This window comes from Bos indicus, chromosome 8 (genome assembly GCF_029378745.1).
Source record: "Bos indicus isolate NIAB-ARS_2022 breed Sahiwal x Tharparkar chromosome 8, NIAB-ARS_B.indTharparkar_mat_pri_1.0, whole genome shotgun sequence".
Classification (NCBI taxonomy): Eukaryota; Metazoa; Chordata; class Mammalia; order Artiodactyla; family Bovidae; genus Bos; species Bos indicus.
In genome coordinates this window covers 60,692,114-60,704,327 of record NC_091767.1, presented here as the reverse complement: position 1 = coordinate 60,704,327, position 12,214 = coordinate 60,692,114, and the positions used below count along the sequence as shown (strand labels likewise).

Genomic DNA, 12,214 nt, shown 5'->3' with positions numbered 1-12,214 from the left:
GTCAAATGCTTCATCTATAAATTGAGTCTTGGTGGCATGGCATACCTGACTGGGATGTTAAAATTAAGGTAAAGAGGCTATGCAGGAGAGGCACAGGTGGGAAAACTGTATTAGGTACCATACTATGAGCAGAAGTGGAGAAAGCGCTGAAGCTCTATTGGGTGGGGGAGCGGGAGAGAGACAGCTGTTCTGCCGGGTGGTAACAGTGCTAAGGAGAAAAATCAAGCAAGCTAAGAGGACAGGAAAGAAGATTCTTTCCTGTGGCAGAGGGAGCAACAGGCATAGAGGTGGAACAGCAGAGGCCAGTGGGGCTGGAGCAGAGTGACCAGGAAGAAAGAAAAAGGAAAGGAAGAGATCAAGCCCTGAGCCTTTGGAGTGGAAGCACTGACCCCAAGACCCTAGACTACCAGAGAACTAACCCTTGGGAGTATCAAATAGTGAGAACTCACACAAAGGAAACCACTTGAATATAAGAATACAAAACTTGGCATCACCCAACCGCCAGTAGCACATCTAAACAACAAACAAAACAAAAATACAAACCCAGTCATCAGCAGACAGGATTACCACCTCACTCAGCCTTGCCCATCAGAGAAAAAACAAACGAAAAAACTCAGCACAAATCTCACCCTATACGAGGCTAAACAAACCAGTGGACCAACCTTAGGAGGGCAGAAACCAAAAGGAAGAAAGAATTCAACCTCGAAGCCTGGGAAAAAGAGACCTCAAACACAGTAGGTTCAAATAAATAATGAAAAGGCAGAGAAATACTATACAAATGAAGGAACAAACCAGAAACATGTAAGTCCAAATAAATGAAGAGGAACTAGGCAAATTCCCTGAAAAAGAATTCAGAATGATAGTAAAGACGATCAAAAACCTTGAAAACAAAATGGAGAAAATGCAAGACTCAATCAACCAAGACCTAGAAGAATTAAAGAAAAAACATAGAGAGACAAACAACACAATTACTATAATTAAAAATACTCTAGAAGGAATCAATAGCAGAATATCTGAAGCATAAGAATGAATCAGTGAACTGGAAGACAAAATGGTGGAAATAACTTCTGAAGAGCAGAATAAAGTAAAAAGAATGAAAAGAACTGAGGATAGTCTCAGAGACCTCTATGACAATATCAAACGCACCAACATTTGAATTATAGGGGTCCCAGAAGAAGAAGAGAAAAAGAAAGGGTATGAGAAATTTTTTGAACAGATTATAGTTGAACATTTCCCCAGCATGGAAAAGGAAATAGTCAATCAAGTCCAAGAGGTGCAAAGAGTCCCATACACGATAAACCCAAGGAGAAACACACCAAGACATATACTAATCTAACAAAGACTAAACACAAAGAAAGAGGCTACACAGGAAAGAGTGGGATAATATGGCCTCCTCAAATGCCATAAGAAGAGGTCAACAGAGAGACTTCCTCTAAGAAATTACAAAAGGAATTAGAGATGTTTATCATGGAATATTCCATAAAGCATGATCTGAACTATGAGCAACAGAATAATCTAAATTACTTATTTAAGAAAGAAGATTCCTAAACCCCTACCTTAGAAAACAAAACTAAAATCTCTAAATATACTGCCCTGAGTTCTGCATATTTTAACAAGTGCCCCCAGACAATGCCTTGGTACACTGTCCTTAAGAAATTATCCTGCTGCTGCTGCTGCTGCTAAGTCGCTTCAGTCGTGTCAGACTCTGTGCGACCCCATACATGGCAGCCCACCAGGCTCCGCCATCCCTGGGATTCTCCAGGCAAGAACACTGGAGTGGGTTGCCTTTTCCTTCTCCAATGCATGAAAGAGAAAAGTGAAAGTGAAGTCGCTCAGTTGTGTCCAACTCTAGAAACCCCATGGACTGCAGCCTACCAGGCTCCTCCATCCATGGGATTTTCTAGGCAAGAGTACTGGAGTGGGGTGCCATTGCCTTCTCCGAGAAATTATCCTAGAAGGATGGAAAACTGAACTAAAATGGATAAGAAAACAAGATCCTATGGGAAAACCTTGATGCATTCAAACCAGCAGAGCCTCATCACCAGACCTCTAGGAATCTTGTGAGCGTCAGGCATGTGATTACCACTCCTTCTAGGAGACTAGAAAAAGTACAGGTGTGAGGTAAAGCCTCACTCAGTTCAAATCTTGACCCACAGTTGCTAGTTGTGATCCTGCAAAGGCACTTAATTTCTGAGCCCCAGTATCTTCATCATCTTTATCTTTTGAAACAGAGTAACAGTATTCACTCCAAAGGATTTTTGTGCAGATTAAATGAAAATTATAAAAAGGATCTACCATGTGGAATCTTTGTGCATTATTACAGGAATGTAAAATGCTGCTGCCACTATGGAAAATGGTATGGCAGTTCCTCAAAAAATTAAAAATAGAACTACCATATGATCTAGCAAGTCCACATTAGGGTATATATCTGAAAGAACTGAAAGCAAGGTCTCAAAGAGATATTTGTGTCTACCAGCATTATTCACAATAACCACAAGATAAAAGTAATCCTAGTGTCTATGGATAAATGCATAAATAAAATATGGTGTATACATGCAATGGTATATTACTCAGACTTAAAAAGGACGGAAATTCTGATACATGCTCCACAATATGGATGAACCTTGAAGATATTACACTAATAAAATAAAGCAGTCACGCAAAAAAACAAATATTGTATGAGTCCATAATACAAGGTACGTAGCCTAGTCAAACTCACACAGAAAGTAAAAGGATAGCTGCCAGGGGAGCAGGGAGTGGGGAATGGAGTTACTATTTAATAGGTATAGTCTTCGTTTTGCAAGATTAAAAGAGCTCTGGAGATTGACTGCACAATAATATGAATGTACCTAACACTACTGAACTGCACATTGAAAAATAGTTCAAATAGGAACTGTATCCTTATAAATGGTTAAGATGGCAAATATTATGTCATGTGTATTTTACCACAATTGAAAGAAAAAAAAAAAAAGATCTAGCATGATTCCAGGACTACGATAAATATTCAGTAACAGTCTGTCCATTTCCTTATGATGCCCTGAGAAGGCCACAATATCACCTCTGTGGTATTTCTGCCAAAAATGCATAACCCAAATCTAATCAAACAAATTCAACTTGATGGCCATTTTATAAAATAACCGGCTTCCCCCAAAATTTCAAGGTCATGAAGATGAAGAAAGCCTAAGGAAGTCTTCCAGATTAAAGAACCAAGAAATGCAGCAGTGCAACGCATGATCCTGAATGGAATCCCGGACTGGAGGGAAAATATAGCTGTAAAAGACATGACTGGTACAATCAACACCATCTGAACATGAATCGTGGGTTAAATAAATTGTACCAATGTTAAACTCTCTGATTTTGATAACTAAGGTGAATTTATTTTGATAACTAAAAGAGGGACACCTTGGGAATTTCCCAGCAGTCCAGAGGTTAGGATTCAGCGCTTTCACTTCTGCAGCCCAGGTTCAATCAATCCCTGGTGAGTGAACTAAGATCATCCCACAAGCCACGCAGCATGGCCAAAAAAATAATAAATAAATAAAAGAGCCCTCGCTTTTAGGAAATATATACATAGCATTTAATGATAAAGGGGTATGATGTCTCCAACTTACTCTCAATTGGTTCAAAACATAATTCACATGTATATAAACACAGAGAATACTAAAATAGGGAAAAATGTAAACAGTTGTAAACTTGACAAAATATATATGGAAGTTTCTCATTCCATATTTGTAACTATTCTGTAAGTTTGAGAATATATCCAAATAAAAGGTCACCAAAAACAAGTTAGTCCTCATCTTCTCATGTTACAAATTAAGTAAACTGGCATATCTCAAAGTTTCTCCCACATAACACCAGTTCCAAAAGATGCTCCACATAAAAAGTGGATTCTGTAGGCGCATAAAACGGAGACCAGCTGCTCTCTGTGATGGTCTCTTCCCAGAGGACATTGTGCAGGAACATATTAAGATTCAGAAACATCCTGAACTAAAGAAAACTGTCTAACCCAGTATTTCCAGAGCTTTTGACAACTAAACCTTTTCCATTTTACGACAATATCAGCAAAATCAGTACTCCAAAGAGTGTAAGGGGCTAACTAGCATGCGGTAGCCAGTAGTTAAGCGGCTATGCCCAGGGCTTTCTGAGCCTGGGCCTCTTACACAGGACTGCAGGCCTCAGATAGCTGGCTGTGGATAAAGTACAGCCAGCTATCCGAGGTCTTCTCTGTGCTAAACACCATCTCTGCAAACTAAGCCTATAATCCTGGCCTCATACTCTACCTGGCTGGACTAATCAGTCTAAATTATGGCACTATTAAACACAAAACACCAGAAATACATCTTTGTTTCACAAGAATACTATGTATTATATTTATTGCAAGCTGTTCATTTCCCTTATTACTGTACATATCTCACTCTCTGACTAGACAACTCTTTGATTAACAAGTTTATTTCTTACCTCGTTACATCCTCAGCACACAGTGCCTGACTCACTACACATCACCAGTAAACATATATTGACCATATATTGAATTAATCACTGAATAATTACCTCTGATCCCAGATATGATTTGCCTTGAATTAATTCAGGTGCTGCATAAGCAAGACTCCCACAGCAGGTCTGCAGGTGATAATCCTTGTTACCCTGCCAATAAGATAAAAATGAAACACTTATTAACTACAGCCCTTAAGAGAATTAAAACCCTGATAAACATTCTTCCAATATAAGCAAAGAGATGCTAGATAAGAGTTACCCCAAATGATAAGAGACATTCTGCCGCCAACTCAATACTCTGCTCACGTGCGTGTGTGCACGTGTGGCTTCCTCTTCTCTGGATTTCCAACACCACCAAGACCTGGCATGAAAAAAATCCTTCTCCCCTTAGCTCAGTCAAGTCAAGTTCACACTTCCCTAGGCATCCAGAATAATCAGTTTAGCATACATCCAAGCACTCAAGTCCTCCCACTCCCAAATACTCAAGAAAAAAGGATTATTTCTCTATAGAACCCTGTTTCCAATAGCAAATCTTTACAAATACATAAGTTTCTTTTCCCCAAGATGGAAGACAGCAAACACTACACAAAACAAACCCTTGGGACTTTGGTTTATAGTTATAGTTTATAGTCTATATGGTTTATAGTCTATATAGTTTATAGTCTATATGGTTTATAGTCTATATAGTTTATAGTCTATATGGTTTATAGTCTATAGTTATAGACTTGGTTATAACACAGATCATGACCTCAGCCTCCAGATCTGTTCAAATAAGGATCCTCTGGTCTCCCACAGAAATATGGAGACATAATGCAAATGATATCACCGCCTAACACTTCTACAGAGTTCCACAAATGGCAAATGACTTATGAAATTGTAAGATTTCATTTACAACTGTAACAGCACACCCAGAGGTTAGCTCCTCAGCAGAAAGCTGAGGCCACCTTCTCCCAGTCAAGTTTTGCTTTGTGAGATGGAGTCTGTGTGGGTTGAATCCGTGGCAGCCATAAATAAAGGCTGCCAGAGTCTGTCACAAACATTCTCCACTGCCTCCTGTAATGAACATGACTTAAACCAGCTTAAGGGCTCAAAGTAAGCTTTATCTTTATTGCTTGTCGATCAGAAAAATGCCTTCTTGCATTTGGTTCCCAGACACAAGACTCGACTGACAATCTCTGAAGAGCCAAGGGAAGGACAGGAAAATCAGAAAGAATCAGACATTCAGCCAAAGGGGCAAAATCTGCCTCCCTTTGCACCCAGGTAATTCTGATTGGGGCAGGAAATAATCATGGGACTCCAAGGGGCTGAGACAAGTCTGAAATTTCAACATTCTTAATGAGGGTAGACAGTTCATTTTAGAGACTGTAAGTACCATCATTAGAGGACTCAAGAGGAAGCCTCCAACAGCAGCCACACAGGAGAAAGTTCAAAGTCACCTCAAAGAGAAGGAATGCTGGAGAACACCAGTACTTAACTATGGAGTGCAAATTAAGGAAATAATTCACGGTATAAATTTTAAAGTACATATGGACTTTTTCCTTCTTCTTTTTATAAGGAAAGGGGACTGTCTCTCAAAATGTAACTAATTGTTACTTATATAACCATTTGGATAATAAAGAAGAGATTTTCACTAGATTTCCTGAAATGCATATCTAAACAAAGAAAGGCATCATCTAACAGGAACATACTCCAACTGCAAACACGTGGTCAATTCAGCATTCATACTGTGATGGCTTCCCGACACTCCAGTCCTGCAAATTCCCTCACAGCATACCCATGGGGTTTTCAGCAGGACCAACCCTGGACCTAGAGCAGTGGTTTTCAACCTTGACTACATATTAATTTCATCAAGAGAACTTATAAAAAGCGTGAAATTTACCATTCTTCTCAATGGATGCAACCAGGCTCACTAAATACTAAATGGAAGTTAGTGTAAGATAACAGGCAAGAGGTGCACTGGCAAAGGAAATAAACTCATTTTTATCTCTGCACTTACCTTGGGTTTTGCACAGAGACCAAAGTCAATCAGCTTTAATTTATGATATTCATCAAACAACAAATTTTCCTGAAAAAAAAAAAAAAAAAAAAGACATTTTCATAACTATATACAGTCTTCCTTATATTACATCCCACCTCTAGCTATTCCTAAAAGCACTTTAAGGTTGGGTACAGGGTAAAAAAATCAATTGAGAAAAAAAAAGAATGAAGTGACAAGAATAGAAGGAAAGAGAAGAGGAGAGAATGTTGATAACTATCCTGCTTCCCCTCAAGTCACATTAGCATAAACCAATTTCTCCTTGGTACTCTGAGGTTCAACTACAAGCACTTTGATATGTGCCAAAGGCAAGTCTGAACAGAAAGAGTGAACGCGAATCAAAGAGTTGGATAAAAACAAAGGGAAAAGGACAGAAACCTCCATATCTTGTTAGGGAAATTCTAGATCTCAAACCCTAGTACCAAATTACATTGAAATTCATGTTCACCAGCATGCATATTAGCCAAAGCCTACACACTTAAGAGTATCAAATTTTTATTCTGCCCTTGAAAAGCAGAGTCTGCCCATTTCATTGAACTGTTCACTTCTGAAGCATAATGGAATTAAAATTAAAGGAAGATGATGTCAGGAAAAGAGTATCAAGAGGAAGATACTCAAAGACAATATTCTCAAAGAAAACACTCAAAACTCTTCTTTCCTAGGAATAAAACCTGAGGTTTATATTCTGCATCTGATTACAAAGACATTTATAATGTCACACAAAATTGACAAAGAAATAGAATGCCAATAATAAGTCCATCCAAAAGAGCCCAGCAGGAGTCAAAAGTCAAAAAGGAAAAAGAAAGATACATTAGGAATGGAACAAAAAAATAAGCAAAAGCCCAGATAAATTCTAAACAGAAAGAACATTTGGAAACTGACTGATGACAGGTAAGTGATGTCAAGTTCTCAGGTGAGCACCCGTAATGCAGTCACTTACTGGTTTGAGGTCCCTGTGAGCGTAGCCCTGGCTGTGCACATAAGCAACTGCAGACACTATCTGACGGAAGACAATGCGGGTCTCCTCCTCTGACAGGCGATCGTGGGAAATTATGTAGTCAAACAGCTCTCCTCCAGGGCAATACTGCAAGAGCAGCAGAGTCACATAAATATCATTATTACTTGCAAAAATCAGAGGAGTTTAAAATAAAAAATCATACTTATAAGCAAAGGAATGAACTAATTTAGGTATATTCAAAAATACACTCTCAGTATTTCAGCTTTTGGGATACTTTTGGTCTTGAACTATTTTTTTTTAATTTATTTATTTATTATTTTTTAGTTGCAGTGGGTCTTTGTTGCTTCACGCAGGTTTTCTCCAGGAACAAATTCTAACCTATTCTGTCCACTAAAGCACACCATCGCAGGAGGAGGGTATTACAAAGGATATATTTACAACGTGTCTCCAGTTTATTATACATGTCTTCTTGGTCTACATTGTTACAGATCGAACTTAAACAGGTAAGCCACTTAGCATTTAATCTTGCAAGTGAAATGAACTTAATACCTCTCTCATAACTATCATAAAATGAAAGAGAATGGCCTGAATAAACGTTTGTGTCCCCCCAAAAATTTCTACGTGGAAACTCTAAGCCCTGAAGATGGTGATTTTAGAAGGTGGAACCTTTGGGAGGTGATTAGGACATGAGGGCAGAGTCCTCGTGAATGAAATCAGTCCTCTCATAAAAGAGGCTAGAGAGATCCCTAGCCTTTTCCATCATGTAAGCACATAGCAATAAGGTATCAGCTATGAACCAGAAAAAGGACCCTCACCCGACCATGCTGGTGCCTTGATCTTGGGATTCCCAGCCTCCAGAACTGTGAGAAGTAAGTTGCTGTTGTTCATAAGCTACTCAGTCTGTGATACTTTTTATAGCAGCCCAAACAGACTAAGACAGTGACAAATAACTTTAGGTCTCTGGAACTTACTACTGACCTCGAGAACCATGAATATTTTGTTGGCTGTCTCTATCACATGGTAGAGTTGACATATATGTTGATGTCTCAGGTTCTTCAAGGCATCAATTTCTGTTTTGACCCGAGGCAAATCACTCTGTGACAAAACATTTTATTAAATGAGCAATAAACTTATTTGGAAAATATTCCAAGCCCCAATATCAACAACTCTAATACTAAGTAGCAAAAGCAGTCAATGGCCTCAAAACAATTTGCTCAACAATACAGAAATAGAGAACAGAAACTTATTTCTGTGTACATTTTCAAAAGGCCCTGAGGATTTTACAAAAGAAAAGTCCAATCTGAGGCAAGAGTACAACATCCAGAAAAAATAAAATAATCTCACTCCCTTTAGAAGGTTAGCATTCCAAACAAGGAAACTGACAGGAACACTATCCAGCATGCATGTCTAGGCTACCACTTCAGTCTCTACAATGTCCATTAAGAAGCATGATGAAACCTATGGCTGATCCATGTTAATGTTTGATAGAAACCAATGCAATACTGTAAAGCAATTATCCTTCAATCAAAAATTAATTTTTTAAAAAAGCCTGCTGAGCTAAAAATTGGTGAATGTAGTAAAAGGTATTCACTATCTCAGTCTTCCAACTTTTCAAGGAGCTTGAAATTTTTCAAAATAAGAAGTTGGCTGGGAGGTGGATAGACAAGTTGAAAAAATTTTAAAGTTCACAGTAAAGATAAAAATCCAGATATCCATGTAGTAAACAAGTAATATTTTATTATAAAAAGGGACTCAGTCTAATGATCAGTGGTTTAAGATCCAATTAACTTAATATCAGGCCATGCAACCTGATATTAGATCTTAACCAAGAAGTTGTAACTTTAACTATGCTGATATGATGATCTTTTTTTCTTCTTTTTTGGGTGGATGTGGGAATCTGATGATTAAAACCCTGAAAGTAATCAAAATAATTTTAAAGTCCTAGGAAGTAACTAAAATAAGCATAATAACAATAGGAAATACAAAAACCAGTTTAGAATTAATGAATTAATATCATCATATTGATGCTTTAGAATAAGTTTTGAGTACTAGTATGTTATATCTTAATAATAACAATTCACATTTTATCTGCTATTAAGGTATTTGCTGGGTCAAGTAAATAAGGTACACTAAAGTTATAACTGAAGTTTAAATTGCTTAAGGGAATTAAATTAATCAATTTTGTAACCAATGTTTAAATGATCAGGAAAAATCATTCTTAATATCTTTTTATTAGTTTAATAAACATAATATTGAGCACTGAAAACAAAAATACTGAGGGAGAGCTGAATTATCAGTTGACAGGTTATTTAAAATAATTCTGATACAGATCACTTTGTGATTTTGGCATATATTTCAGAAGGAGTTCAGAGAATTGAGTGATACTGCTGCTGCTGCTGCTGCTGCTGCTAAATCGCTTCAGTCGTGTCCAACTCTGTGTGACCTCTGAGACGGCAGCCCACCAGGCTCCCCCGTCCCTGGGATTCTCTAGGCAAGAACACTGGAGTAGATTGCCATTTCCTTCTCCAACTGTAACACAACATTCTCTTCAACTTATTTATATATGTTAATCAGCACTTACATCCTTAAAAATAAAGTAACAAGTCATATTAAACTCTGCCAGTCTCCTCTATCCATGGAATTTTTCAGGCAAGAGTACTGGAGTGGGTTGCCATTTCCTTCTCCAGGGGATCTTCCCAACCCAGGGATCGAACTTGCATCTCCTGGGTCTCCTGCATTGGCAGGCAGATTATCTGCCTGCCAATAGTCTTTATCTGAGACATTCTTTATCTCAGTGGAGCCACCAGGGAAGCCCTTTTAAAACTACAGATTTATACATAACTGGCTGTGGAAATGTTATTTTAATAAAAGAGCAATAACTAGAACATTAGAAAAAATTCAGGTTATAATTCACAAAACTGATCTATAAATATTTTTAAAATAATGTTAAACTTACCCCTAGTGCATTTTTATCCATGATTTTTATAGCTACCATTTCTCCAGTGAGGATATGGCAGGCAAGTTTGACCTTTGCAAAGCCACCTAAGTATAGGAAAATGTATTATAAAGAGACAAGCAAACTAACTTAAATATCATCAGGAGAGCAAACTGAGAACTCAAGCACAAATACCTTTCCAAGTACTTTATAAAGCTCTCTTGAGCTATATTTTCCTGAAATTTGTGGCCCTTTTTTTCATATTGCTTCCAAAGCATTAGCCATGATCCCAACCTCTCCTTATCCAATGACTGGCTAAAGATTCCCTTTTGCCATTATAGGATATCTTTAATTTTGCAATTAGGAAGAAGTAGAAATTTATTTTATAATTCTTTAGAAATTTGTTTTATAATTAACATTGCAATTAAACCTTTTAATTAACATTGTCAAAAGACAATATAAAGTTGCAGAGACAAAAGACAAATAATATGAAACTTCCATTCAGTTTTAAAACTGAAAAAATAAGCAATTATATTTCAAAATTGGCTCAAAACCTGGGTAAATATCTACATTCAGGTATCTGAAAGAAACAAACATAGTACCTCTAAAAAGAAGTTCCCAGAAGTCCCTCTCATGGTGCTCCCCATCTCAGTAAATGGCAAACTCATCTTCCCAGATCAGGCCAAAAGCCTGGAAGCCATCTTTAGCCCTTCCCTTTTGTCTCACACCCCATACCCAACCCATCAACACAGCCCACTGGCTTCATCTTCAAAAATTTTATTAAAGTTTATCTTAGGGGAAAGGAGGCAGGCACTGAATGGAAACGTTCTATGTCCTGATTTGAACATATGCGCATATGTGAGCCAAAACGCCACCAAATGTATTACACTTTGCTTATTTTACTATGTATTATGCCTCAATAAATTATACTTATATGTACATATATGTGTGTCTGTATATAGAAGCCCACCGCTTTCTATACACAGAATCCCACTACCTTCAATCCTATCACCATCCATGTCACCATCATCTCCGGGATCACTCACCTAAATTACTGCAGTAACTTCCTAACATCTATCTGCTTCTGCCTTTGCCCTCTCCCAGCCATTTTTTTCACAATCAAGTAGCCAGAGTGATCCTTAAAACCAAAAGGTCGGATCACTCCTTGGCTCAGAACTCTCTAGTGACTTTTATTCTTAATAAAATAAACTATAAGACCTTTCCTACAACTCACCTCTCTCTTGCTCCACTTTTTCTTACTAAAATCCATTCAAAAATTTTCAAACTATATAAGTTAGGCTAAAAAGCTCATGGTTTGGCAGAAACCAACACAATATTGTAAAGCAATTATCCTTCAACCAAAAATAAGTAAATTTTTTTTCATTTTTAGAGTCTTTACTGAATTTTTTATAATATATTGCTTCTGTTTTATTTTTTATTGAAGGATAATTGTTTTACAGAATTTTGCTGTTTGCTGGAGAGGGTGTGGAGAAAAAGGAACACTCTTGCACTGTTGGTAGGAATGTAAATTGATATAGCCATTACGGAAGATGGTATGGAGATTCCTTAAAAATAAGTAAATTCCAAAAAAAGAAGAATAGCTCATGGCTGCCCCATTTCACTCTACTCTCAAATGGATGACCTATTTGCTTAAAGAAAAAATTAATTACCTGTCCCAATAGTTTCATATAATTCATAGTATTTGAGAAGTTCATCATAATCTTTCATAGTCCTCCTGGAAGTTTACTCAAAACTATAAAAAGAACCTGTAAGACAAAGAACAGTACACCAT

General features: G+C 37.4%; 1 protein-coding gene across 4 annotated transcripts in view; it reads right to left on the bottom strand.

Annotated features, from left to right (window-relative positions):
* Positions 1 to 12,214, bottom strand: part of MELK (maternal embryonic leucine zipper kinase) — an 84,887-nt gene that overhangs the window by 56,297 nt on the left and 16,376 nt on the right. For 2 of the 4 annotated variants that reach the window (XM_070794761.1, XM_019966212.2), the window contains 6 exons: positions 12,093 to 12,188; positions 10,444 to 10,529; positions 8,466 to 8,582; positions 7,470 to 7,613; positions 6,491 to 6,559; positions 4,552 to 4,644 (listed from right to left, as the gene is read on the bottom strand). In XM_070794761.1, the coding sequence (XP_070650862.1) occupies positions 4,552 to 4,644; positions 6,491 to 6,559; positions 7,470 to 7,613; positions 8,466 to 8,582; positions 10,444 to 10,529; positions 12,093 to 12,150 (567 nt within the window). In that variant the 5' untranslated portion in view covers positions 12,151 to 12,188. The remainder of the gene's footprint in view (positions 1 to 4,551; positions 4,645 to 6,490; positions 6,560 to 7,469; positions 7,614 to 8,465; positions 8,583 to 10,443; positions 10,530 to 12,092; positions 12,189 to 12,214) is intronic. The other 2 variants (XM_070794764.1, XM_070794763.1) reach the window with 1 other exon arrangement.